Source organism: Oryx dammah, unplaced genomic scaffold, assembly GCF_014754425.2.
Source record: "Oryx dammah isolate SB20612 unplaced genomic scaffold, SCBI_Odam_1.1 HiC_scaffold_27, whole genome shotgun sequence".
Lineage (NCBI taxonomy): Eukaryota > Metazoa > Chordata > Mammalia > Artiodactyla > Bovidae > Oryx > Oryx dammah.
In genome coordinates, this window is record NW_024070211.1 from 134298596 (window position 1) to 134325736 (window position 27141).

At 52.0% G+C, this 27141-nt stretch overlaps 3 protein-coding genes across 7 annotated transcripts in view; 1 reads left to right on the plus strand and 2 right to left on the minus strand.

Moving 5' to 3' along the window:
• The window catches only part of FAM168B (family with sequence similarity 168 member B), a 39844-nt gene extending 35323 nt beyond the window's left edge, over positions 1–4521 (plus strand). For all 4 annotated transcript variants that reach the window (XM_040227884.1, XM_040227885.1, XM_040227887.1 and 1 more), the window contains one exon: positions 55–4521. Coding sequence is in view for 1 of the 4 variants with exons in the window: in XM_040227885.1 (XP_040083819.1) it covers positions 55–143 (89 nt within the window). In the remaining 3 variants the exon portion in view is untranslated. The remainder of the gene's footprint in view (positions 1–54) is intronic.
• ARHGEF4 (Rho guanine nucleotide exchange factor 4) lies at positions 2747–25265 on the minus strand. Of its 2 annotated transcripts, none has more exons than XM_040227879.1 (10): positions 25078–25265; positions 13687–13866; positions 12518–12697; positions 12265–12444; positions 10709–10941; positions 10223–10352; positions 8491–8622; positions 7458–7701; positions 6705–6782; positions 2747–6237 (listed from the first exon to the last, which is right to left on the minus strand). In XM_040227879.1, the coding sequence occupies exons 2-10, from the start codon at positions 13810–13812 to the stop codon at positions 6086–6088; spliced, it is 1455 nt and encodes a 484-aa protein (XP_040083813.1). In that variant the 5' UTR covers positions 13813–13866; positions 25078–25265; the 3' UTR covers positions 2747–6085. The 2 variants fall into 2 exon arrangements, with proteins under 2 accessions (XP_040083813.1, XP_040083812.1); XM_040227878.1 differs by lacking the exon at positions 25078–25265 and adding an exon at positions 18190–18365.
• LOC120854172 overlaps positions 24627–27141 on the minus strand; it is a 182329-nt gene continuing 179814 nt past the window's right edge. Inside the window, exon 5 of the mRNA XM_040227944.1 lies at positions 24627–25217. Coding sequence (XP_040083878.1) covers positions 24967–25217 — 251 coding nt within the window. The 3' untranslated portion in view covers positions 24627–24966. The remainder of the gene's footprint in view (positions 25218–27141) is intronic.

The following is a 27141-nucleotide window of genomic DNA, read 5'->3' on the forward strand; positions in this document are numbered from 1 at the left end:
GTGCCAGAGGAGCTGTGTGTGTGACTGTGTGCCCATCTCTCTCCCCGCCCTCAGGTTTGTGGATGGAGCTGTGCAGTCACATCATGGAGGTTCCACAGCTGGTGCTGCAGGCCTTCTGCCTCCAACCAGGACTTTCTTCGTAATGCTCTCGACACTTGGCTAAACACTGCTGCAGGCAGCCTACCAGGTCCCAGCGCCCTCAGTCTCCAGCTGACTCTTTGGGTTCGTCTTACAGCAAATCCTGTTTGGTGGGCTGCCAGGCAACTTTTTAGCTAACTGTAATGATAAAAGGGAGTATTAATCTATTCTGAATCATATCTAGTTGAATGCATGTTAAAAAAAACGCACACAACACACACAAAGCTTGCTCAATCTACCTGCAGTGACTGATGCAGAACCATCATATGCAAAATCCAAAGGAATGGAAAAGTATTTTACAACTTGTATCTCTAATGCACTGTTGTAATGTATGCAGAGTCTTAAAGTTATAAGTGTTAAAGTGAATTTCTTCATAGAGCATCTGAGATCTCTTCGATGATTCTTCAGCCTTCTGGGGTTGAGGTGGGTTGCCAGTTGGATACGTGGACTTCGACTTTCCAGCCATCTGTTCCTTTCACGCTGACCACAGTGAGAGAGAGTTGCAGGCCCGGGGAGAGTGTGGGGAGGCCCAGCACTGCTTGGGGTGCAGTCAGGTTAAAAGGCTTTCTTTCCATTTAGGCTTGTGGGGTCTGTGTGATGTGGATGTTCTTAGGGATTACCATGAAAGATTAGAGTAGGGTGCCAGTACAGTGAGGTGATATAACAGCAAAACAGTTTTCTCTAAATGCTGTCTAAATTTTTGTTACAAATCACAGATGGATATGATGTTTTATATCTTTATTGGAAAAGTCCTATGTAGAGCTTAAATTATTTTCCTGGGATGGAAGAGAAACAGCCACCCTTGGAGGAGGTATTGACCTGTCCTTTATTTAGCTTAGGAAAAGTCATCCCTATTTTTTTTTCCCCTAAGAAATGTTTTAGTCTCCTGAAAACATGTGTAGGAATTGCTGTTCTCCCTCCCACAAGGAAGGGCAAAGATACCAGCTGCGTTACGAAGAAAGCTGTACATTTAAGAACTGTTCAACGGGAACAAAGGTTTGACACTGATGGTTTCTTGTAGACAGGCAGGGCTGCGGCTGTCCTTAGGCCCCCGGCTTGACGGGGACTTGTCCTGAGGCCGCTTGGAGGGGCTTGTGGAGATGGAAGTGGGGGGTGAGGGAGTGACCGGCCTGTCGTCTGTGACCCCTTCGACCATTTCTCCTGTGGCTGAGGAGACTTGGCGCACAGCAGTGGGCAGCAGAGGGCCAGGCAGCATCGAAACGTGTCTGCCAGTTAGAACATGCTTGCCTGTTACTACAGAAAGGATTTTGTGTTTAAAATCTGAATATTGTACATAAGAAGCCAAGAGGATTTTTTTTTTTTTTTTTTTTTTGCTTAAATGTCCGCAGCCTGTATCGATGGTTGTGTGTGTCTGTCTGTCCTCAGATGGAGTCAGAGGGGTCGAGGGTGGTGAGGGTTTGTTGCCCTTCAGCCTGTCAGGGGTGGGGGTGCCCCTGCTCCACCCCGTTGTCGTTTCGAGTGCTGTGGGCCTTGGCTGGGGAGGGGACCCTAACTCTTCTTACAGCTCTGGCAGCTGGTCAGGGCTCTGGCACTGGGATGGCATTCAGCCCTGGTTGGTGAGTGGGACAACTGACTGCTGAGCCTTTGGTAACTGTATTTTCTATAGTAAGTATTCATCATAGTTTTCTTTTTCACATCTTATTTTATAAAAAGTTTAGGGATGTTTTTGCATGGATCATTGTACACAGAAGATTTATTTCTACTGTCTGTAACATAGTATGTTTACTGATAAGTACTTTAAATTGGAGAGCACTTAACCCACCTTTGTATGTATGTGTTTGTGTGTGTCTGTGTGTGTAGCAGTTATTTACCCCAGGCACACCATGTCCACCTCAACTCTTTGCTGGTTATTCTGTCTGTTTAGTGGGTGGTTGATAATGTTCTAATGGTTCCGGGGCAGAACTGATCCGGTAGCAGAGAAGTAGGTTTCCCCAGTTTAGTGTAGTGAGTGAGTTTTGTATAACTCTTTAAAAGTCCCAGTCTTTCTCTCTCTCTCTCTCTCTCACACACACACAGACACACACACACACACACACGCACACACGCACACACGCACACACAGAGACTGCCTGTAAGGGTTAGAGTCATTTGAATTCAGGAAGAAGTTATGAGAAGTTACATAGGCTCTTTCTTCAGTATTGTCTGAGACACACACACAGGGTGAGTGTTTTCATGAGCACTGAATTAAATGGTGTTTTTAAGAGAAAAAAAAGAGTGGGTTGTGTTTTCTCCCCATTTACATCAACTTATAAATACTATGCCCCTTTTAATTTCTAAAAAATCTTACTTCTCTTTTGTGAGGTTGAGCTGGAAAACTTCATCAAATACTTGTGCATTATGGAATACCTGTGTGTGGAAATCTTTTCAATTTTGAAACTATCAGGGCATCAGTTATCAAATATGAAAGGTAGAGCGTGTCTAACAGGTGAGAATCTGGACATAATGAATAATAACAAAACTATCATATGTTGTAATTTTAGCAGCATTTAGTTCCAGTAAAATTAAGGAATAGAGCTTCTGTTATAAAATGCATAATTTGATGTCTTAAGCACAATAGTAGAATATTCAGAGAAATTTTTCATTTTTCGTATGTGACATTCTTAATTTGAGGGTCTTTTAGCTAAATTACAGTTATTTTAGAAATTGAGACAGGAGAGTAAAGGAATTAATTCTGTAAACAGATCCCATCATGGGTATTTTTTTAAAAATTCTGTTCTACAGCCCTCCTCTAAGGTTTAGGAGATATGTTTCTCTTGTTTGGATCTGGGCCAGGTGACTGAACGTGCTCCGATGAGTGATGGTCCCGTCCGCTTGCTGTCTGTGCGGAGTGCAGCCGGCATCAGGGCCAGGGCCACTCATGGGAACAAGCACAGAGGTGCTTCAGGATCTTTTATGTCTCCTGTGTTCAGTCTTCTCTGAAAATTTTTGTTGGTTTGGTTACTAGGCCTCCCAGCTACATTACGTGACTCTGTTTGTTGAGTGCTATGCAAATGTGGTGTTTATAGGAGCCAAGGGCGGTCCTGAGCCTCGGGCTGGGCGTCTGGTCAGTGTGTGCCGCATCCCAGACCGGGCTCGCAGGGCCTCTCCCTCCTCTGGCGTTGGCACTGCACACACAGGAAGAGGATCTGGGCGCTCGGGGTGTGCCCGTCCCGCAGTGCTGTCCTGCCCGGGGGTGGCGAGAGCATAGTTGACACTGGATGCATCCATGTTGGGGCCTGCTGTCCAAGGAGACCCAGACTTCTGCACCTGAACTTGGTAGACACATGGAAACGGTATTACTCTGACCAGTTGGGCCGCCTTCTCCCTATCTGGCAGCTAATGGCTGGACGCCCCAGTTCTTGCCGGCCTGGGCATCTCCCAGACAGGATAGGACACCTGTCTGACATCCTCTGGCCATGCAAGGGCAGGCTTGAGGATGTGGGGCTTGAGGTGGGGGACAGCTTCTGGCTCTTCTTTTGGTGCTTTCTAAGGAGGGGGTGTGTCTTTAGAGCAGAGTGGTTGGCATAGGGGAAGGGCGGCCTGCGTGACTCCCTCTCTACCACATTTCAAATGTTGGCATATTTTTTGCTCCTAAGCTGTTTAATACTCAGCCTAAGCTTCTGAAAGGAGCCTGCAGATGACATGCTGCAGAGGAGGGTCTAATCTTTTCAGGTAGAAAGTTGCAGAGTTGATGTTTCAGAGGATTTGTCTTTCCCTACCCTATTGACTTGAAGAACAGAAAACCTCTGGTGTGATCTTATTTGAATCCCCAGGACCAACCTCCAGTCACTTGGGACAGAGACAGGAGAGCCTGGCACCTCTGCGCAGGGAACCTGCAGTGAGCACTGGAAGGCTATGCTTCCAGGACGCGGGTGTTGAGAGATGATGAGTGTCTTACCTGGCCTCCCGAGCCCTGAGGTCTCCTGTAGGTCCTCCTGCAGACCAGTAGTTGGCAGAAGGCCAGCTCTCCTGTGTTCCTGGGGGGGGTTGCTGTGATGGCCACCCAAGAGAGACCCAAGGGAGCCACTGTTACTGACTAGGAAACGGTTGGGTTTTTTTGTTTTGTTTTTAATGATTTTTGAATACTGTTTTTTTAGACCATTCTCTTAGTACTTTTTAAAAACTTAAGTCAGCTTTGTCTTCCAGTGTTAAAGGCACCCCTCCCCGCCCCCCGCCTTTGCATTGAACTAAGGTGTCAATCGATACAAAGGAATGGAACATCCATCCTGAGCCAATTCCATTATGTGTAAATTCTTACTATTTTAATTTTTTATGCAATCTGATGAGTGGATGAACTCAGATTTAAAATTCTTAAAAGCACGTTTATTGTAAATTGTTATGTATTAATACTGCAGTTTTCAATAAAGATTGACTTGTGTTGCATATTATGGTTTTCATGCTTTTTCCTTATAGGTTTTGCCTCCAGGTGGCTTGGCCTGGATGGGAGGTGGTGTAGCATCTCTCACCTTAGAAAATCCAGGGGGTTCTGGCTCAGCCCCTGTGACCTTGGCAGTGTGTACAAGTGTGAAGGTGGCGGGTTGTGGGGAAGGAGAGGGAAGCCACCCTCTCCTGGTCCTGTCGGCTCAGTCCTCCTGGAACGAAGACACATCCTTCCCCATTTCACCGAAGGGGAAGCTCAGACCCAAAAACATTAAGGACTGCCTGTCCCCCAAACTCACATTTCTCTTAAGTTCAGCTCAACAGAGACCCTAGAAGCAGCTGGGGACAGAGGTGCTGAGACAGCTTCTAGTTTCCCTAAGCCTCTGAACACTGAGCTGCTCTCCACCAAAGCTTTGGCGGCCTGGCTTATTCCTTTAATCTAAAGAAAGGCTTGAGGTGGAAAGGTAACAGGAGGGGAGGAGAAAATGGATAGACAACAACAGAAAACAAGGGCTGGCAGCCAGGTTATTTTTCACAGGTTTCTTTATGAAATTAAATGTGGTTTCTGCTTGGAGAAGGTATAGTGCAAGAGTGACTGTACATGCTGCTGAATTCCCATGGGCCACAGGGGCGGCTCTGTGCTCTGCCCCATGCCAGGCCCTGGCCACCCGCTTCGGTGCCCCTCCTCCATGGGATGTGGGCTTCCTTCCAACCTACATGCCCACCAGCTTCTGGGTGGGTCAGTCCTGGGTGCTGGGCCACAGAATTCAGTCCTTATGGCTTCTCACACTCACTTAGGGTAAGGCAATCTTTCTGTGTCACTAACAATTCTCTATTGTTGGAATTTAATAACAAAATCCAAACTGGAACCAGGTTATAGAATCATCCCACAGCTGCAGGTGGACTGGTTACAAATCCTGACAGAAGTTTTCAGTTGACTATGGTTCTGTTTTCTTTCCGCTATAAACAAACACATCACAAGTGAAGAGAGGGTGTCCAGCAGCCAGGAGTGTCTACAGAGGGACTGGGAGGAAGTAACAGGTAGGCTCCGGGCCAGATGTTTTTGTGCCCAGAATTCCTGGTTCCTGCCCACCAGGGGTGCAGGTTGCCTGGCCCACCAGCTGGGGGCCTGTGAAGAGGGCAGGAGGGCAGAGAGGTACACAGCCTGGCTCTGCAGGTGACTGAAGGCAGAGGCGGTCTCCTGCCCAGAGAAAATGGGAGCAGGACGGATGATTAGATGTGCAAAGAAGAGGGTCCAGAGCGGCCATTCGCACACACGCTGGCCTGTTGCGTGGTTCTGAGCTGTGGCTCCCGGGGAGCCCGGCACAGGCCTGGAGGGTGTGGGAGGTTCACGTGCCGGGGGCCTGCCTCTCCAGCCAACTTCTTCAGCACCCCAGCACTGGGGAGGAAACTGAGAATGCGGGCACTGAGCGGATCCCACACTCAGCCCTGCTAACTTGCAGTTTGCAGAACAGACAGAGGGCCGGATGCGTTGAGCCTCGGGTAGGAAGAGCTGGAGGCCCACCGGCAAGACAGGTCCAGATGGTGCCGCTGGTGGGGCACGGGCTCACTTGCGGAAGGGTGCCAGCCGGCTGATGCTGTGCCAGAAGGTGGATGGCTTTCGCTTGGGCTCTGCCAGCACCAGGACCTGTTGCTGAGGCAGGCTGGTGGGGAGGGTCGGATGCTTCTGGCGTGCCAGGTAGTAGGGTCGGCCGAGGGCTGGCAGGGGAAGAGTTGGGGTCAGAGATGCCTCAGGAGTTAGGCGGTACGAGGCAGAGCCTGTAGGGGTGGACTGGGCCATCCCCAGGCTGCTTCAGACATCCCCCTTTGCTTCCCTTGGGGTTGTCCACATCCAAAGGCTTGGGCTGCCCTCCATGGCCTGTAAGGGGTGTAACCAGGGGGAGCTGGAAGGTGTGGGGCGTGGAGTTGCTCTCATGGTGATGTCTGTAGGAATGGGCTGTCAGCTCCTTGGCTAGGCTGGCTGCCAGGAAGCAGTCCTGCCTGGGAAAGAGCACTGGTACTGATGGTGCTGCTCGGGGGGTCTGGGGGGGGAGAGCAGGAGCATCCCCCAGGTGCCTGCACTGCAGGCTTCCTCCTCAGCGGGCCCTCACAACCCACCTGTAAAGGGCAGTGGGCACCTCCGAAGACCTGGGTGCTGGCCCTGCTTCAGGCCATCACCCGCTTACCTTTGGGCTTCCCGATGGCCTGCTGCTTGCTGGCGTTCAGCATGGCCTGCTTCCTCTGCAGCTGGGTAATGGAGAAGCCTGGGAGGGGGCCACAAATGAGACACCCGCTTCCCGATGAGAACACAACTGCCTTCCCATCTCCCCTGCCCACGGTCCTCTCATTCTGGCACCAGCACAATTTGTGTGTGCCTGAGGGCCCAGCAGGCCACAGGGTCTCACCCACCTGCCCCACCAACCGGCTCTGTCCACCCAGGCAGAGGAGATGCTCTGAGGAGCTTCTCTGGGGGCCTCCCTTGCCCTCTCCCATGACTCAGCCTGACCCATTGGTGGCTACTGCCCTTTCTTGGCACTCTAGGGGAGGCTCTTGGCCAGATTGAGGACTGACCTGGTCACTGCCTACTGTGATGGCGGGGGGACCAAGGACAGGAGGGGAATGCAGTGGGCGGATGCTGTGCTCATGTGGGGTAGGGGGAGGCTTCTGGAGGCCAGGGTCCACCTCCCACTCCAACTGAGCAGAGGCCCCGCCCTCTAGAAGGTGTGCATGTGAGTGAGTCAGGAACGACCCTCAGGCATGCAGACCCACAGCGAGGGTCGAAACCAAGACATGCCCCAGAGCCTCACCAAACCCTGAGGTTTTCCCGGTGTGAGACCTGCCTCTCACAGTTGGAAGGTCATGTCGATTTCCTTGCACCCAGTATGCAAAAAGCGCCGGGCGGGCCCTCACGTGAAGCAAGGCCGAGTGGGGTCTCGCACCTGTCTCCTGGTCCAGCCGCACCTGCTCCCGCTCCCTGGCAAAGGCCTTGAGCCAGCGCTGCTTCTGCTCGGGCTTCTTGGCACACAGCAGGTGGCTCTCGCCCGAGGGGCCACAGTGCAGCCGGAAGGCGTTCCTGACGTTCACGTGGAGCTCTCTGTCCTTCCCGTCCTCCAAGTCCACCACCTGCAGGCTGTCCATGTCCACTCGGCCCTTGTAGTAGAGCACATCCCGGCGGAGAAGGTCCTGCCAGAGACAGCATGAGCCCCTGGCCTGCCTACTTGCCCAGCGCCTCGGCCTAAACCACTCTCCTGACCATGTCTAAGGCCCTGCCTCATTTTCTTCCCTGAGACTGGAAGGGCCGGTGGGCTATCACCCACCTCCCTGGCAGAAAGTTCTCTCAGGAGAGACGACAAGCCTGGCTCGGCCCACAACTGCATGCTGAAACCATGGCTAGGAGCGGCTGTTTCAGTTAACAGTTACTCAGCAGCGTGAGGGTCTCTGAACACTCATAGTCTTGCGGGGGGAGGCAGCCATGGAAACAGGTCGCAGGCAGGACTCGCACTACACAGCAGAGAAAAGCAGCAGTCTGCCAGGGCCGGGAAGAGCCCGTGCTCAGGAGGGCCGCCCAGCCACTTGGGCCCATTTTCAAGAGGGAGTAGAAGCCAGCAGCAAAACTGAAGATCCCAGGGTTGGGGAGGGGAAGCTGAGCTTCACAGGGAGAGAAGAGTTGGCTTGAGGCCCAAACAGGGCTTTATCAGCACGGAGGGTGTTCTTACCAGCACTGGGCCCTGGTCAGACTGTGAGGGTCACCCTCTGGTCCCTGGGGCAGTAGGCTCCCTCTTAGACGCCTCCCTCCCCCCACTTTGGCCCAGAGTGCCTGACCAGGGAAGGGCCTCCTGTACACACGGTCCCAGGGAGAGGAATCGCGTGTGTGTGGCTCGTTTTCTCGGGGCAGCTACTTCTAGCCCTCAGCCTCACTCCTGCCACAGCTGCTCTTAACAGGCCCATCCAGCAGGGAAGAGTGACTCGTACCTTCTTACAGTAGATGAGCTGGTGGTCAAAGAGAAAAAACATTCTCTGCTGGCTCTTGGCTTGTGGCTGTGTGACACGGGTCAGCTCCCCGGAGTGGATGAGTTCCGAGCTCCTGACCAGGAGATCTTCCCCCTGCGGAATCCAAGGGAAGCCGTGAGCTGAGTGTCCCCACGCTGGGGCTCAGAGCAAGACTCTGCTGGGCTTTGTGTCCTGCCTCCCACTGAGTTGGTGTGGTCACTGGTGGTCTTGTCTGCCGTGGCCCCCACTGGGCCAGGGCCTGCAGCAGACCACAGAAATTGGGGGAAAAAATTAGTGGTGGTTTGGCCTGTTAAGTTGTCTCTGCTAAGTGAGACCCTACAGCAGCCAGTGGCATATTTGCAATTGTGGCTGATCCCTATCGAGATGTCATCAAACTAAAAGATACTCTGATTTCGAAGACTTAGTATGAAATAGACTGTGGCTATTTCACTAATGACATTTTATATGTTGATTACACAAATTGATATTTTAGATATGTTGAGTTAAACAAAACATTGTTAAAGTTTCATTTTTTCCCCCACTTTTAAGATGGCTGTATGTGCGTGCGTGCTCTCAGTCATGTCTGACTCTTTGTGACCCCATATTCTGTAGCCCACCAGGCTCCTCTTTGTCCATGGAATTTTCCAGGCAAGAATACTGGAGTGGGTTGCCACCTCCTCCTCCAGGGGATCTTCCCAACCCAGGGATCGAACCCACATCTCTTGTATCTCCTGCACTGGCAAGCAGATTCTTTACCAACTACGCCACTTGCAAATATAAAATTCCCTGTTGTGATTCACATGGTACTTTGATGGGACAGCGCTGCCCTTAGAGAATAATCAAACTTGGCTGAAAGTCACTTCCAAGGCCAGTCTTTTAAAAGAGGTTAAGGAGGTCTTCTTCCAGCTCAGTGTACCTGAAGTCCCATCATCAGACATTACAATTTCAGATGAAGCTGTACCATGTCTGGTTCCTCCAGGAAAATGCAAATCATATCCAGGTGTTTGGGATAAGTGAGTTTGTGGGGACCCTTAGCCAGGGCTGGGCCTCAGAACCCATCATCAGGAAAGCAAAACCCAAACACTGAAAACAAAACATAAATCATAGCACTCAGCCCCACTCCTGGGGATTCTAATTCCGTATTTCTAGGGTGGGGCCCATGAATCTGTTTTTTCATTGATGTTTTGGTTGGTGAGTGAGAGTGGAGAGAACAGGCCAGGTGTGCCATCATTAGTTCAGGCCTCCTTGCTGCCCTAAGAGGTGAGACTGGCCTGCACGAGGGGATTGTGTGTGCCCGGAAAACAGAACCGAGAGGCTCTGACCGGTGGCAAGCTGTTTCTGGTCCTGCTGTGGCAAACCTGACCACTTCTGTTGAGAACCCCAGTAGTTAACTCAAACTTGGGGGCCCAGCCTGTCCCTGGAGGCTGGTTGGTTGCACCCTGGGAGGAGCATGTGGTGTATTACACCTGTCCTGAGCCCTTCACCAGGAAGGAGGCCAGCAAGCCTCCGGGAGCAGCACCTGAGGCTTGGTGCTTGGAGAAGGGCTGGGCTGGCCCAGCAGAGGCCCAGCTCTCCCTCCTGACACCAGCCTGTTTGCTGGTTCCCAGAAGCATGGCACCCTGCTTCAGCTCCCTCTTAGGATTTCTCAGGGGCAAGCATGGTTTTAATGCCAGGGCCAAGCCCTTTGGTATTTTCTGAGGTATTGGATCCTCACCTCCCAGTCCTCTATAGAGCTTTGCCACTGAGCAATCTTGTCGATGTTTTCAAGTCTCCGTTTCCGTTCATTGATGAGCTGGGCCACATTCTTCATGGCATGTAAGGCAGCTTCCACGTCCTTGAAATCCCTGGGGCCAAACAGATGGCAGAGGGCTTACTGGATCAAGAGCAGAGGAGGGCTGGGAACATCCTGGAGCCCCCCGTGGAGCCACTTCCTGCGAGGGCTCTGCCCCTGGGCTATTTCTTCACTTGTCAAGGCACCCTCCCATCTTCTGCATAAACGAGGCACAGAGCAGAACTTTATATCCTACTCATGCCCTCTTCCTTCATGTCAAGGATAGCTTATGAAGGCAGGGACTGTTATATATTTTAAGCCTGTGCTGTTGCCCCAGTGCCTGTAGCATTGCCCAGCACACTACGAGCCTCAACAAATGGACTGACCCAAGGCCTGGAGAGCCACCCCTCTCCCCCAGCACCCTCCTACCTGTGCTGGGGGTGTGTGTACTTGAGCAGCTCTGCCAGTTGCAGAGGGTACTTGCAGATCTTCTGCACAGGCGTCAGCAGGAAGCCATCCAGGGAGATGTCAATCATCTTCTGCAGCAGCCGGCAGGCCTCGAAGAAGTACACGTACTTGCTGAGCTTGGCGAGGCGTGAGAGCTCCACACAGGCATTGGGGTGGTTGTTGCAGTACTCTGAGTAGATCTGGAAGTCTGCTTGCTGCAGGCACAGCTCAGGGTGAGAAGACAGTCTCCTGCTCCCCCAGGCCATGGGCAGTGTTGGGAAAGGCGTGGGAGAGAGTGCAGGGGATTCAGGCTCTGTCTACCTGCTTCTTTGGGCACAAGCTATGCAGAATCATGCCCAAGGACATGAAAGACCCCAGAAAACTCAGGTACAGAGTGCCTACTGCCAGTTGGCTTTCTCTCCTGGGCTCTCAGCATATATTCTGACAGTATGCCAGGTACTGGGGTGAAATCAATGATACTAATATGAAAGGCCAAAAAGGCGAGAGAGAAGGAGATTGAGATGAAATGGGTGCCAGGGGCAATGGCTGTGCCCCCCAGGCTGTCTTTCTTCTCAGCCCAGGGTTTTGTTTCTTCCTTACAAAGCTCTGGCTTCACATCTGAAGACAGCCACTCTCAACATCTTTCCTCAACAGCACATGACAGACATATCCACGTTGCACGTGTGTCCTACGGGAGACTCACTGTGTCCGTTTTTGTGTGTATCTTTCATCTACCTGGAGTCACAAGGAGACCAGGGCTGGCATTTAGCAGCCTAGGACTTTGTGAACTTAGGTGGGAAAGGAGGCTGGCAGCAGCTGGCTGCCTGACAGGCCGCAGTGAGGGTCACACTGGGTAGTGCTGATAGCATGCCATGTTAGACCTGCCCTAGTTCCCACTTCCCCGTCACGACTCTGCCTGTTGATAAATGGACCCAGATCCACAGTCGCGCAGGTGCCCAGACACACCACCTGCTACTGAGGTCTCCCTCCTCAGCTCTCCACCTGCCACTAGCAAGAGGTGGCAGGGCCTCCCCACCCCCTACTGCTAGTAGCCAGAAAGGAACACAGGTTGTCCTTGATGGGCTGGGCAAGGCATCTTCTGCTCAAGCTCGTGTGACTGCCATAGGAGAGGGTTAGAAATGAGTCCATCTAGCCCAGACCGGTCCAATGAACCTTGGCTAAATGTCAACCGGCATTTAGAGTGGAAATAAGAATTACTTCAACCCAAATTGCAGTGTGCTTACTGTGTGAGGAACCCCAGAATTTGCTAGGAATGTCCTTAGGGTGCCCAGCCCACCTCTGCCCCAGGCAGTTCCTTTCAGGGCTGAAGCCTAGGCCCTCCTACTCCAAGGAGCATTCTCTTCTTGGGCCCCAGGCTGACCCCCAGAAGTGGTGACACTTCTAAAACAGAGTAGAAGGGAGAGGGCAGTTGGGGCCAGGGCTGGTGGGGTGGGGCGAGCCCCCGGCAGAGATGGGCAGAGCTGGGGCTACTGCCCGGGGAGGGCTTGGGGCCCGGGGCCTGGGGCCGGTGTGCTCACGTGCTCCAGGAAGCAGGCACCCAGCTCGCTCAGGTGCGGCCGCTCCCGGTTGAACTTCTGCTCCAGCGCCTTCACAAAGGCCTTCTGGCACCTGTATATGTCCTCGATGTTCCCGAAGATGGTGCGCAGCTGCTCCTCGCTGAACATGTCTGCCCGCTTGCGGCACTGCCTGAGGTACCCCTGGGGGTGCGGGTGGTCAGGCTCCCCTCTGGGCCCCCACCCCGCCAGCCCGCCCACCTGCCAGCAGCCTCACCTCGCAGATGTCTCGCAGGTGCTTGATGTAGTCTCGCTCCGTGCTGAGGATCTCGTTGATGACATTGGTCCGCATCTGGTCCCTGCTGCCCTGTGCCTCGGTGCCCCCGCCATCCCCAGCCCCTCCGTGCCCAGGCCCCAGCGCCTCATCGTCTGCAGGCTCGTCCTGGTTCACCCGCAGCTGCAGACAACACGGCCAGTCAGAGTCCCCCCAGGGTCAGCGCCCAGTATCCCACACGCTGACATCACGGAACTGACCCTCGGAGGACTCATGGCATCACAGGGGCAGGAAGCTCCCGCATCACCTGAGTGGTGCCCAGAGGGACGGGGAGGGCAGGTCCAAAGGCGGGTACCCAGTCCCCATTTTCTCCCTCACGTTCAGCTCTGCCAGCACAGAGGCTAGAACGGTGCAGACGCTCACTACAGGGGTTCTGCCAGCACCTGCTCACACTGGGCCTACTGGGGGCTGCGAAGCAAGTGGACAGGTGGTGTGGCCTTGCTAGCTCTGAGACTATAACTAGGAGGGGCTCAGGGGGCAGAGAGGGCTGTTAACCCAGGAGGTCTGGGGCAAGAGAAGCAATGAACCTCAGGGCCTGGGGCCTCCCCTCCCCACTGCCCTCTGCCTGACCTTTTGGAGGCTGCAGCAGGATTCCTTTCCTGGAGAGCAAAGGCTGCCTCAGGTCTGGGTTTGCTCCCTGTGATCTCCTGGGTTAAAGACTGAGCTTGTCCTTGCCTCAGTTCCCTAGGTGTAGTGACAGTTCCCAAAGTCCAGGACTGTTGTGAAAGTTAGAACTGAGGATCTGCGCACATAGTGTGCACAGCTTCTGGAGATCCTGGGAGGCGCAGCTGCCTGTGGCAGTGGTATTCTAACATGCAGACCCTCTGCCCCCAGAGGGACCCATCATTTCTGACCCATTCTTCTCTGCCACTGAGGACTCCTGGAGAGAGGGCAGGGGTAAGGTGTAGTTGGTGGTGGCACAGGAGGAAGGCTGTGTCTCAATTCCCAGGCTGGGCTTCCTGGGAAGCTCACCCAGCCCTGAGCCTGCAGTCCCACCCATGGGTGAGACATCCACATCCAGCACCTCAGACCCCAGAGCAATTCAGGCTTGTGTTTCAAAGCCCGCTGCTGGCTCTTCTCAGGTCTAGGAAAAGCCAGGGCCAGTGCCATACCCGCACAAAGTTCGCTGGAAACCAGCCCTCGCCGTCAGCGACGCGGCCCCACCACCACTCTCTGTTGGTGGCGTCCATCACTTCGATGACATCTCCAGCTTTGAAGCCCAGTTCCTGGTCATCCATGGTGACATGGTCCCAGAGCGCTTCGGCACAGACCACACTGCCATCGCTGATGAGCTGTGGAGAGAGCCAGGGAGGGCATGTCAGGGGGTAGAGGTGCTCCTCTACCCTCTGTCCCCCTACTCTGGAAAGAGGGAATCCTGGCTTGTTCACAGAGGAGTGGACTGATGGAGGCTCCCCTGAGCTTCTCAGGGGGACGGGGCTGTGCCCAGGGCATATGCCCAGACCCGCACTATGTCTAGACTGGCACTGAACTTATCACTGGAATCCTGGTGAGCCATCAAATCTGAGTGCAAGCATGCTGCTCCCCCGCTGCACAGGGCACACATTCCCCCCGTCCCCACTGGGCCAGGATTCAACTACTGGCTTTCAGCTCCCGCTGTGTCTCTGCTGTGCTCTGTGATGCTGGGCCAGGGCACTGTTGGCTGCATCTCTGCTGTACCCCTTGGACCCCATCAGGGGCTCCTACTATGGACTCGCTCCTTCCTAGTGGCTTCTTGTGGACACGCAGTACCCGTAAAGCCACCTGACAAACAGCAACGCCTCTTTCCTTGGGTCTGGCAGTGCCCAGCCATTGCAGTAGCTGGATCTGGTCTGCAGTGTTTTTTGAACGCTTGCAGAACCAGTCTCCTGGCACCCCTGGCACCAGCTGAGCAGTACCTCTCCTCATTGAGTTCTAGATCTCCAGCCCACAGGATTCTCACTCTTTCTGATTCCACCGTTTCCCTTTATTCCCCAGCTCTAAAGAAGAAGGTCCATCTTAAAACTGCCATCTCTAACAGAAAGCTCAGGGCTGTTCTTGAGCACGTGGTGACCGAGTCAGCTACTTTATACCTGCCGAATAATTCTCAACATTAATTTCTCTCTGTGAAAATGACTGGTGTGGTTCCTCTTTCCCACATGATCAGAAATCACATCAGGAGGGATGCTCCCCTCCTATGCAGTCCGTGTGCTCAGAGCTCTGTTTCACACTGGGCTTGAGGCAGGAGGTAGACCCCCCCACCCCCACCCAGGGTGAGCAATTAAGAGTTTATTCCCTGTGGACAGGAACTCCAAAATATCAATAAGCAGGACAAAGAAGGCTGAGCCCTGCCCATATAAAGATAAGATACCACACATTTCTCATTCTTGATGTTAAGGAGACCTTCCTGACTAGAAAGCTCCTTGGAGCTTTCATAGGCCTCTGCAGTGGAATCCATCTTGACTGAGATGTGCAGGCACATGGGAGGGTCCCGAGGTATACCAAATACAGACTCAGAACCAGACAAATCAAAATGACTGGCCAAAGGAAACTTGGAACAAATACCCCCTAAAAGTGATTCCAACTACCATGAGGGTATGATTCTGAGTGTGCCCATGTGTCTATCCACACGTACTGTACTCTTCTTCCTATTAGTACACATTTCACTTATTTCATTACTCTCTTTGTGGGAAATCTTTTCTGCAAAGCTGAAGGGCCAGGGCCTTGTCACCGACCACTGACCTAGTGGTCAGGATGTGGGTCTCTAACTGTTGTGACCCAGCTCAGTCTCTGGCAGGGAACTGAAGCCCTGCTTCAAGCCGCTGCAGGCCGAGGCCACCTGAGATCAGGCTGACTCTTTTATGTCATGTGGGCTCAGCACCTGCTCCGTGAATGACAAGCGGCTCTGTGGGCTTTGGGCAGGAGGAGGAGCAGACTGGGGCTGCCCAGGAGGTGAGGTCCGTGCTCCTCTACTAGGGCCGAGTGTTGGCTCTCATTGTCACAGACCTGGGCCGGCTCTTTGGCTAAGCGGTCGAGGCCTTGGGGCATCACCAGACAGGCCCTCTGTGCTGTTTCCTCTTCTGAGCTGCTACCCAGCGAGGGGCCTTCTTTGTTCCAAGGGTGGTGTGTATGGTAATCCTCCCACCAAAACAGGAACTAGCAAGACTAGCTGGTCTCTACCTCAGTTCCACTTGCTGTCTCCACAGTGTCCCAAAGGGACAGGGTGGGAGGTGGGAGGGGTGCTTAAGCACTGGCGCCCATTCCAGCTGGGCCTTGCCTCCAGGGTAGGGCCCGAGAAAGCAGGTTCAGAGACTACCATGAGGTGCTTTATGTTTTGGTGGGTGGGGTTTAAGCCTGTTCCAAACCCCAGTGAAACCACTTTTCAGAATAACCTACAGCTTATATGTACACCCATTCTCATAGTAGCAGTTCTTCATGGGCTGCACATTTCTGTGGTCCACCCAGGGACCCTGGGCTTAGAGCACTGGGCGAATCCTGGGCGTCGCAGACCTCCTCAGGACACCACTGTACTCATCCAGCTAAGAAGACCTACTGTGGGTTTGTCCTTTCCTGCAGGGAGAAGCCTCCTGGCTGCAGTGAGGCCAGGATGAGACAAGTGGACTTGGCGGAGCCAAACAAGAGGAATTGACCAGCTGCAGCCTGGGAGCAGGCATCAGCCTGGGCGGTTAGCACAAGCAGGCTGCCATCCAGGTCTTGGTGGGTCTGGCCCCAGACCAGGATGAAGCAGAGTGGCTCAAAGGTGGTATGGGTGAGCCAGTATGGACACAGCTGCAGGTGAACATCCCTGCACAGGGACAGTGACCAAAGGTGAGTGTGCCCATCAGGATGGAGGCTATTTGGGAAGATTTGTGTGTTTTGAGTGATGATTTACAGAGACTGGGGAGGAGTCAGCCCTGGAGCTGCTTAGGTAACCTGAAGTTAGGATCTGGCAGGGAACAAAGCTTCTTGTTTATTAAGCTTTGTAGATTTGATCCTGGAGAAGTGAGTGTTCTAAGACTCCCTGTTCCTGCAAGTCCCCCAGCGCAAATCTGCCAGTTCACTTTCATAGACACTCCGATTGGAGAACAATCTGCTAGATGGCAGGTGGATGCTGTCCATCCTCAGGGCACACAAGCTGCACACACTGGTCCCCACACAGGGAGGCAGTACTGCAGACCCACCAGGTAATTCCCACCAGAGGAACCAGGTCAGGTGTCTCCCCTTGTCTCCATATTCTCTCAAATGAGCCCTAAGCAAAAGCCCCTCCTGAATGGCCAGCGCTTCCTGCTCTTGCCAGTCTTTGCAAAGAGGTGCGGATCCTCCACGGGTGGTTTTCTGCTCAGCTGGAAGGGCTCCAGCTGTGGGGCAAAGAGGCACAGCTTCCTGGAGAGACCAGGATTCCTGACACCTTTATGGACAACCCTATACTCATCCTGATCCATGGTGGTCACTTTCGAGTCCCAGCACCTTGCTGGGAACAGGGGAGCCATGAGCAACTTCCACAATTTCCCTGTGCCTTGGTCCCCATCAGCTCAGAGTTACAGGGAGCTGGATCACCAAGCTCCCCTGTATATCCACAAATGGGAGGTGCTTAGATAGTTACAGCTATGACATTAACCATTTGTGTGATGTCACCAATACAGAATGTAGCTCCAGGGGGTCAGAGATGCAGTCTACCTCCAAAGCAGCCCAGCGGCCACCAGAGCCAACAATGGTGTGCTTCTGGACAGGGGCCCTTCCTGGCACTCTGAAGTGCAGCTGCACGGAAGCCAAAACTCAACCTGGGCAGGCCCAGCAGCAAGGGTTCTGGGCTCAACCTTGGCCTGGTAATGAAGAGCACAAGCTGCCTCTGAGGTGTGAGGTTTGTGGGGGCAGGTGAGGGACTGCACCAGTGGAGGGGAGTCAACTTCAAGACTAGGATAAGCCAGGGACAGGGGGCAAGATACCTTTTTGTGCTTCTGAGATTCTGACAGGCCTGGGAAAGCCAGGCTCTGCCTCAAAGTGCCCCAGGATAATCACCCATTACCCTCCCCGCCCTGCCCCGCCTCTTCTCTGTCTCACACATGTGGGTTGTTGGAGGATTCCACTCCGACAGTCTTGGGAACAGGGCTTGGCTCCCATGGCCCCCTGCGCAAGCATCCTGGGTGTGGGGCTGTTCAGAATGCTCACTTGCAAGAGGCAGGGTGGTGGGTGGCCGTGCCTTTGGTGAGGGGCATGCTGACTGAGAGCACTTAAGACCTAAAATGGTAAAAGCAACTGCAGATAACATGAACAGAGGAAACCACTCATCCTCAGACATCTCAACCCTTACAGAAAAGCACGTCCAGATCTGCTCACACAGCGGTCACATGTGCAAGGTTCCCTGACAACCAGATAGCCGCGGCCACAGCTGCATCCGCATCCTCAGTTACACACACACGCCATTTTACACACGCGCGCGCGCGACAGGCGTGGCACATGTGTTACCTCGTCCCTGAGTCACCCACCTGGCCGCACCCCAGGGGATACACACACAGACGGGCCCTAGCACCCGGGACTTGCGGCGGAGGCCTCTCTTCAGCAGCACCCCGGCCGCACCTCGGGCCGTTGGCGACTGCGGGCCGGGGGTGGCAGGAAAGATGCGCACCGGCGCCACTCACCCCGGCGGTCAGCGGAAGGCCAGCAGAAATATCAGCACGACGTTGATGAGCACAAGCAGTGCCAGCACGGCGAAGACCACCACGCGCTGGGCGCCGGGGGGCAGGTTGCAGCGCAGGAGGGCGCGTAGGACGCTCCCGGGCGGCGCGGGGCGGCGCCGGGACTGCGGGGCCCTGGCCATGGCGCCCGGCCTCTCGGCCCCGCGCGCCCCGAGATCCCGCCGCGATAGGGCGGCTGTGGGGCTGCCGGGGCGCCCGGAGTGGGGCGGAGCCGCCGCACTCTCCAGGCCCCGGCTTCTCCCTAGCCGCGCGCGCCGAGGTCCCCCCCAGTCCCAGCCCTGCTACCCGGCCACCGACGTGGGCGGGGCAGGGGGTGGGGCCGGGCGATCCGGCGTGCTCCCAGCTCCGCCCGGAGCGCCTCCCCGCCAGTGGTCTCAGGGGTCCCGGTTCCTAGCCGGCCCGGCGCACACAAGACCAGGGTGCGCTCGAGGCGCCGGAGACCAAGGGTTCTGAGTCCTAACACCAAGGACTCTCCTTGACCCTGACTTCACAGGCTAGTGAGTGCGGCTCTGAAAAGTCAGACAATTTACTGTCAGAAGCTCGCCCAGGAATTTGAATTCTGGATAGACAGCGATCCCTGCAGAGGTGCTCCAGGAAGGCCCTGACTCAGGACGTCTGCTTACCGACCTTGCCTATCAGCGCAGCATTTTGTTCGTATGAGAAAGCATCTGGCTTCTTCAGCTGCCGACCCGCCTCCCCGGTTTCATTGACGTATAACTGACAGATTGTGTATATTTAAGGCGAACGACTGGATATTAAACATACACTATAAAATTACCCCCACAACCAAATTAACTACCATTTCCATCACTTCAAAGAGGTACCATTTTGTCTGTGTGGTGAGAACACTTAAGAGCTAATTACTTAGCAAATTTTAAGTACAATATTGTTAATTATACTCATCATGCTGTACATTAGATCCCCAGAACTTATTCATCTTGTATAATTAAAACTTTGTACTCTGACCAACGTCTTCCCATTTCTTCCCCTGCCCCTCAGCCCTTAGCAACCATTCTACTCTGATTGTATGAGTTTGACTTTTAGATTACACATATAAGTGAAATTATGCAGTATTTGTCTTTCCGTGTCACTTAGCATAGGGGTCATTCACATTGTTGCAAAGGGCAGGATTTCCTTCTTTTTTAAGGCTGAATAATATATATACCACATTTTTCTTCATCCATTCATCTGGATATTAAGTATAAGACCGAATACTTAGGTATTATTAGACTTCCATGTCTTGACTATTGTGAATAATGCCGCAATGAACATGGGAGGGCAAATATCTCTTGAGAGATCCTGATTTCATTTCCTTTGGATATACATTCAGAAATGGGATTGTTGGATCATATAATGGTTCTTTTTTAAATTTTTTGAGGAATCTCCATACTGTTTTCCAAAGTAGCGGTACCAATTCACATTCCCATCATCAGTGTGTAAGGGGTTTCGGTTCTCCACCCTCACTAACACTATCTCTTGTCTTTTTAATAACAGCCATTCTAATGTGTGAGGTGACACCTCATTATGGTTTTCGTTTGCCTTTCCAATGTTGAGTGACAGTGAGTATTTTCTTTCAAGAAATGTCTATTCAGGTCCCTTTGCCCATTTTAAAATTGGGTTGTTTTTGTTTGTTTCACTATTAAGTTGTGAGTCCTTTAAGAGATTTTACCTATTAACCCTTTATCAGATACATGGTTTATAAATATATTCTCCTACTCCATAGGCTGCCTTTTCAGTCTATTGAGGGTTTCCTTTTACTGTGCAAAAGCTTTCTAGTTTGATGCAGTCCAATCCCACCTATTTTTGCTTTTGCTGCCTGTGGTTTTCAAATGTGTCATATCCAAAAATCATCGCCCAGACCAATGCCAAGATTTCCCTTTGTTTTCTTCTAGGAGGTTAATGGTCTCAGGTTTTACATTTAAGTCTTTAGTCCATTTTGAGTTGACTTTTGAGGGAACAATTTTATTCAGCAGCTAAAAAAAAAAAAACAAAAAAACCCTATGTCCAGTACCTAGGAACTTCTATTGCTTCCTGGTCAGAGCCTTCAGTCTTAACCTTGTAGGGCTCAGAGCTCACATGCAAGCCTCTTGTTCCATCCACGTGAGGAGCTCTGTCACAATCACTGTGCCCCTCCAATGGGTCAGAAGCCTACAGCTGAGGGGGCCAAGGCAACTGAAGAGCATCTCAGATGTGGGCAAAGGTTTCCAGGCTCCATGCTCAGCTCTGTGGCTCCTGGAGTAGGAGGAACCCATGGTGGGATTATGCGCAGTGGCGGAGTGTTCCCTTGTGGGTGACAGTATGTTCAGATTCCGTGTGTGTGCCAGCTTTATATGCATGTGAGAGATGAGGTTACCTGAAGACGTTACCATCCTGCTGAATAGTGCAGGTGAAATACCTGTAGGTGTGGCAGAGGAGGGTCAGGATATGTCCAGATGGGCTGTCTGCTCCCTGCAGATCTGATGGTTTAGCCTGGCTCTACCTATCTGTCTAGTAGGGGAAAACAGTCTTCTGCTCCTGCCCAGTTCTTCAAAAAACTGGTTCAAGATTTTCTCTCTCAACCTCTTACAAGGATTGTAGGGGCTCCCTGAGCCCCAGATCCCATACCTCTGGTGGGGTATGGCTCAGACCTCTGACCTGGGTCATTTTACCCCTGTGGTTATAGAGCCATCAGACACCCAGGAAAGAGGGCACAGAGGGCTGTGTGTCTTCAGGCCATGGGTCAGTGCGGTGCTTAGCCCTGTGGGTCTACAAGACCCACTTGGCCTCAGGGGCCGTGCTTTAGGACTTCAGTCATGGCTCAGTTCTTGGATGAGGTTTCTGTCCCCTCTACAGCTGAGCAGCCTAGCAGAGTTTCAGTGGGAGAAGAACCTCTGAACGTGGGCCAGGACAGAGAACTGAGCGGTGGCCTCTGTCCAACCTTGGGCACCCAGGCTTCAGACCCGGTGTCTGGGTACATGGCAGCAAAGACAATAGCAACAGGCTTTCTGTATTTCATGACCAAAAGCAAAGCCAAAAACAGCTTGAAAGCAAGGCCTAGGCCGCCGAGGGGTTCAGGCTGGAAGGATCCAAGCCAGGGAGAAGAAGGTAGGTGGAGGAGACAGCAGGGCCTGGCCCACCAGGCTGGTGGCATGGGTTGGTGTGCAGGACTGTGAGCAGACAGGACTGCTGTGGAGATGGGGGCAAGGCTTTGGGAGTTGAGGGAAGAAGAAGGCTACCCTGGGCTGCTGGCCATGGACACTTGCAGGCCTGGAGCACTGACCAGCACTGGGCTCCTCCCTGGGGCTGAGGAGTGGGTGCAAGAACCATGTCAGGTCTGGGGACAGATATCCAGGGTCCCAGGCACTGGGGAAGACAGAAACTCCTGGAGAGAGGGGGGTCAGACCTCCTCCATGGAGGGGTGGTCGCAAGTTGGCCTTGAGTCCTGTGGTGTTCTCTAAATGCTCCACAAATAAGTGCTAGGAGCAACAGGAAGGCCACACTACCTTCTACCCTTGGTAACTCTGTGGCACTGTGCGCCAGGCCAGTCCTGCTTCCTACCTGCTGTGCTGCTTGTGTGTGTGAGTCAGTCACTCATTTGTGCCTGACTCTTTTCAACGTCATGGACAGAGCCCACCAGGCTCCTCTGTCCATGGGATTTTCCAGGCACGAATACCGGAGTGGGTTGCGAGTTCCTTCTCCAGGGGATCTTCCCAATCCAGGGATCAAACTTGGGTCTCCCACATTGCAGGCAGATTCTTTCCTGTCTGAGTCATCTCAGGGAAGCTGTGCTGGCTTACTTATTGGCAAAACTCCTTAAAAAACGTTTTAAGCCCCAGGTTGGAGTACAAGCTTTATGTCTGTCTGCCCTCTAGTCTGGGTGTCATCTTCTCTTGGCAGGATGATCCACGAGCTGCCGCCAGGCTACCTTGCCCTCCTGGAGCAGGGCCATCAGAGCAGCTCGATACACAAGTGCTTAGAGGGGAGCCAGACACACAAAGGCCCTTAGTTTCATGCAGGAAGTGGGCAGAGCTGGGGGAAGCCCCACTCCCCATGTGTGCCGTCCTGCAGAGCAGCGTGGCCTGGCCCAGAAGGGAGACACTGTTGTCTGCAGGTTAGTGAGTGGCCACCAGGAGATCCCAGGCCTCCTGGCTGAGAGCTGTGCCTACCATCCTCTGGTTCTATCTCACAACTTGGTGTGGGGGTTAAAATGAAAAGGGAATCATGTCTTCCAAAGACATTGCCTACTTTCAGCCTTCAACTCTTCAGAAAAATAAAAATCCCTGGGGTAAGAATGTCCTCAAGCCTGACCTCAAGGATGTCGCTGGCTCAGCAGGGCATGGCTGAAGCCATAGAGGCAGGGAGAGAATGGAAGGAGGGTAGAAATTGGGCAGACAAGCAGGCCCAGGCTTGGGCCTGGTCACAAGCATCTGGAGGGGACAATGATGAGAGTGGACACTTCTGGGCCCTGACACTAACTCATCCTGCAGGAACTGGACCATCATGAGCTGTGAGGCACAAGTTAGGTGCGGGAAATACAGGGAAAAGACACCGCTGTGCCCCCTTCTCCTTCCATTAGGGCACATGCAGTAAAGGCCAGAGACCTGTACAGATGGGCACTGTCTGCCCCCACCTCCGCCGTCAGCTCCCTGAAAGCAGGACTGCCTCCTGTGCACAGCTCTGTCCCAAGGCTAGGACACTGCCTGACACACCCACTCAGTAAATGTGTGTCTCATGCATACAACATGAGGCGTACACTCCACATCCAGACCCTCACGTGGCCACACACACGCGCTCCTCACACACTCAGAACACAAAAGGGCTTCTCTGTGCCCCTGTGATGTGCCTGCTCTTCAGCCCAGGTGGTTTCCGTTTCCTCCTGCTTAGGAAACAGTGATCACTCCTTCTTAGGTCACTGGGAATAAGAAAGTGTCCCAATTTAGAGCATGACACTCATATGTTCTTAGAAAATCCAAGTGATGTTATTTAGTACGGACTTTTCTCTGACACCTGTGGCTTCTGTTATTTCCAAGCCTGAAACCCACGCTGAGCCCCAGCAAGCCTTCTGGCCACACACGTGAGCGCCATGGGCATGAGAGGGGCCGGGACGCAGACGAGGATGTGCTGCCCTCACAAGGCTGGGTGAACCAGCCTCTCACCGGAGCCTCAACTCTTACGCCTCTTTGGAGTTCCCGATAAGGTGAATCTTGTGAATGCTGCCAACAAATCATAACAAATACTGCCTTTCCTGAGTACCCAGTACACCTGGGCACGGTGACTCTGACATGCCAGTGGGCACAGGTGCAACATCTACCCTGCATTGAGGAAACAGAGGCTGAGATGGAATAGCCTGCAGCAGCTCCTCCACCAGCCAGTGTCAGGAAGGGGGTCAGACCCATGCCCTGCTCTGTGCTGAGCTGCCTGCTTCAGGACTTTGTACATCGGGGTCTGGGAGTGCCGGTGGGTTTCCTGGGGAGAGCAGCCCAGTCTCTGCCCCGAGGCAGCTCACTGCGTCCCTGGAGGGGCTCTGCAGCCAGCCGGTGTGCTTTGTCTTCCCTCTCCATCCCGGGGGCTCTCACAGGGTCCGGGGAAGACCAGGACCTTGGAAGCACTGAGGGTTCTAAACATAAGTACAACATCACCACCCTGTCCACTCAGTAACCTCAAACACCAGGCAGGACCTTTGAACCAAACAGGAAACAAATTCTCTAAGCAGTCAAAATAGGTCCTATACAATTCATAGTCCAAATTGCCTTCATTTTGATCAAAATGTGGCCCCCTCCTGCCCCACATCAGAGATTATTTGTTCTTCTAGAGCACTCCTGGCTCTTAGCTTTCCTCATCCAAAGCATCTGAGAGTGGACAATTCGTCAAGGGTTGATAAGGCACGTCCCCAGCCAGCAGCACGATGTGACCGGCCAGATTCCACCACCAGGTAGGAGACGGCTATAAAAAGCAGACACGAGAGCTGTAACAAGGCTGCACTGATGGCCAGTCAGATAACCCCACACCTTCTCAGAGTCCTGGAAAGCTTTACGTTCCTGTTCCTTCCTCATTATCATCCTCATCACTGGAGACCAAGAACCTACTGCACGCCACGTTACTGACGTTACTGACAGTCTGTCCTCCTGCAACCACATGGTCACCCTATTTTACAGTTCAGTAAACCAGTGCTCACAGGGCTACCGGCTCAGAGCTGTGCGTCTGGTCACTGCAGGGAGGAGTTCTGATCCAGGGGTGGAAGGCTCTCCCCCGCCGTACATGGCCTCCCACCAGGGTTGGGCCCCAAGGCTGGGAAAGGCAACTGAGTCATCAAGGAAAAGCGAAATATTTTCTGTGAATTATGCTTAAGACGACATCATTTTGGAGCCCCTTATACTCAAAACAGCTTATTAGAAGCACTTAAAGAAAGGCTTCAAATACTGGGAAAATCAACTTACTTGGATGCTTAATCCTTATGAATAATAGATTTTGAAGAAATCATTACTTCTTGGCTATTTTAAATCATTTAAGGGGCTAACCCCTGTCCTCCTTCCTCCCAAGCAGATCTTCCATTGAGGATGATATTACAGGGGTTATATCATAGGTGCTGGGTACAACACCTACTATTCTGGATTCCCTGGAGGCCCCATGAAGGCAGAGAGGAGGGACCTCAGATTTGACAAGTTCTGCTCGCGGACACCACGTTCCAAAGTGGGAGCCATAGACTGAAATTGTGCCCAGTGCACACCGTGCCACTCTCATCTACTTGGAACACAGCCTGTGGCTGTCCGGGCCTGCGTGAATGTGCTGAAGTTGCTCTCCTGGCTGGGCCATGCGTCTCAGCCCCGTCCACCCACGCAGCCCCGACTGTACCTCGTTGATGGCCAACTGCTCGCCGCCCCCTCCAGTGTGGCTGTAGTGGTGGCTGGAGCTGTGCACATCCTCATACAGGTCCTCCTCACTGCCCGCCTCATCTCCACGGAGGGCCGTGTCCAGAGCTCCATCAGGGAGGGCTGGAAGGAGAGAGAGAAGCTGCCAAAGAGGACTGAGGGAGGGGACACACGGAGGAGGAGACAAGTCTTTCAGGGATAAACAGTCCTTCTTTGAGAGGAGAGAGGGGCTCAGGGAACCAGATTCTCAAACCATTCTTGCTGCAAAAACATAATCTGGTTGAAAGAGTGCACTGGTTGACTTCATACCATCACTGTACATCACCTACCATTCAGTCCCCACCAGTTCCATAAACAAGGACACACAATTATGTCCAGTGGCAAGACACCCAAGACCCCTCCGGTTGAATTAGATTCAAAATCACAAACCAATGTATCAGATATAGATGGTATACCTTACCATACTTTATTCATGGTATAAAGCCCTTAAAAATGTTACTATTAAATATATGTATTTCCAAAGAAATATACAGTATATAGATGCAAATATTGTTTGAAAACTAATAAAATAAATACATTTTTATTATCCTGATATTTATCATCCTGTTAAGAAAATACAGACTCTTAGAACTCAAACTCCTGCATATCTCACTTCAATCCCACTCCCCACTCTCTCCTTTAGAGTTATCCAGTATTTCAAGCTTTTTATAAATTATACCCAGGCTGTCTTTGTTTTAGCATGTATTTCTGTTGACTTTTGCATGGTTTGACCTCATGTAAAAGGAACCATCCAGTAGCTTTTCTTCTCTGATTGGCTTTTTTACCCAACAGCTCATGTAGCTGTGATTGATTCAGTCTCCCTGATGCACAGTCTTGCATTTTGTGAGTATCTTCAGTTTTGCAGGCAGGCTGCACTGCTGCAGAACAGCCAGTGTTTCCCAGTCTGTTGCTGGTACAAAGGATGGTGATGCAGACCCACATGCCTCCAGGGCACACATCCCAGACTTTCTCCCAGTGTTTCCCAACTCTTTTTCAAGGGACTGTCTCCATCCAAAAAGCCTCTTACACACTGTTTTCCTATTCACCCCAATCAAAACTTAATACCACAAATATACTGTATATTTTAAAGTTCTGTGGCTCTTTGAAGGATCACAAACTATTGTAATAGCTAAGATTTTCACCCCCCTTGGATGAAATCATTACCTGTGGTGTGAATTCATGCTCCTAGGTATAGACAGCTAGGGGTGACATCTCTAGGTCCTGGGCATACCACACTCTTCCCTAAACTATCCTACCAATTTAGACCTCAGACAGTGTGTATGAATATTCTCACCACTCTACATCCTCCCAACTCTTGGGGTGGGCATTGTCAGACATTTTCATTTTTGACAGGCTGATGGGTATGAGATGATATCTTAATTTTTATTTAAAATTTTAATTAAAAATTTTTAAATTTAAAATTCTTAAAATTTAAGAATTTTGAGATCTTAAATTTTAATTTAAAATTCTCTGCTTACTCATGAGTTGAACATCTATGTTTATGGATTATTTGTATTTCTTTTAATGTGAAGTGTCTGTGTGTTGAGTTGTTTTATCTTTAATATAATCATTAATGTAAAAAATATATTTCTATGTGAGTCTAGTTTTACATACATATACTTATTCTAAATCTTTGTCACCCATCTGTGCTACAAGTATCACTTCCCTGTTTATAATGTCTTGTCTCTTTAAGGTATTTTTGATGAACAGAAGTTCTTAATTTATTTATTGACTTATTTTTTAGCCACGCCATATGGCTTGTGGGATCTTAGTTCCCCAATCAGGGATCCAACCTAGGCCCTCTGCAGTGAAAGTTGAAAGTCCTCACCACTGGACTTCCAGGGAATTCCCAAGGAGTTCTCAATTTTATTATAGACAAATTTACCAACATTATCATGTATAGTTTATATTTTTTCAGAATTTTTTTATCCCTAGTATGTGGAAACACAATTGCTGATCTGTCTCCTGCGGCTCTGGGTCTTCGTTGCCGTGTGAGGGCTGCTCTGCA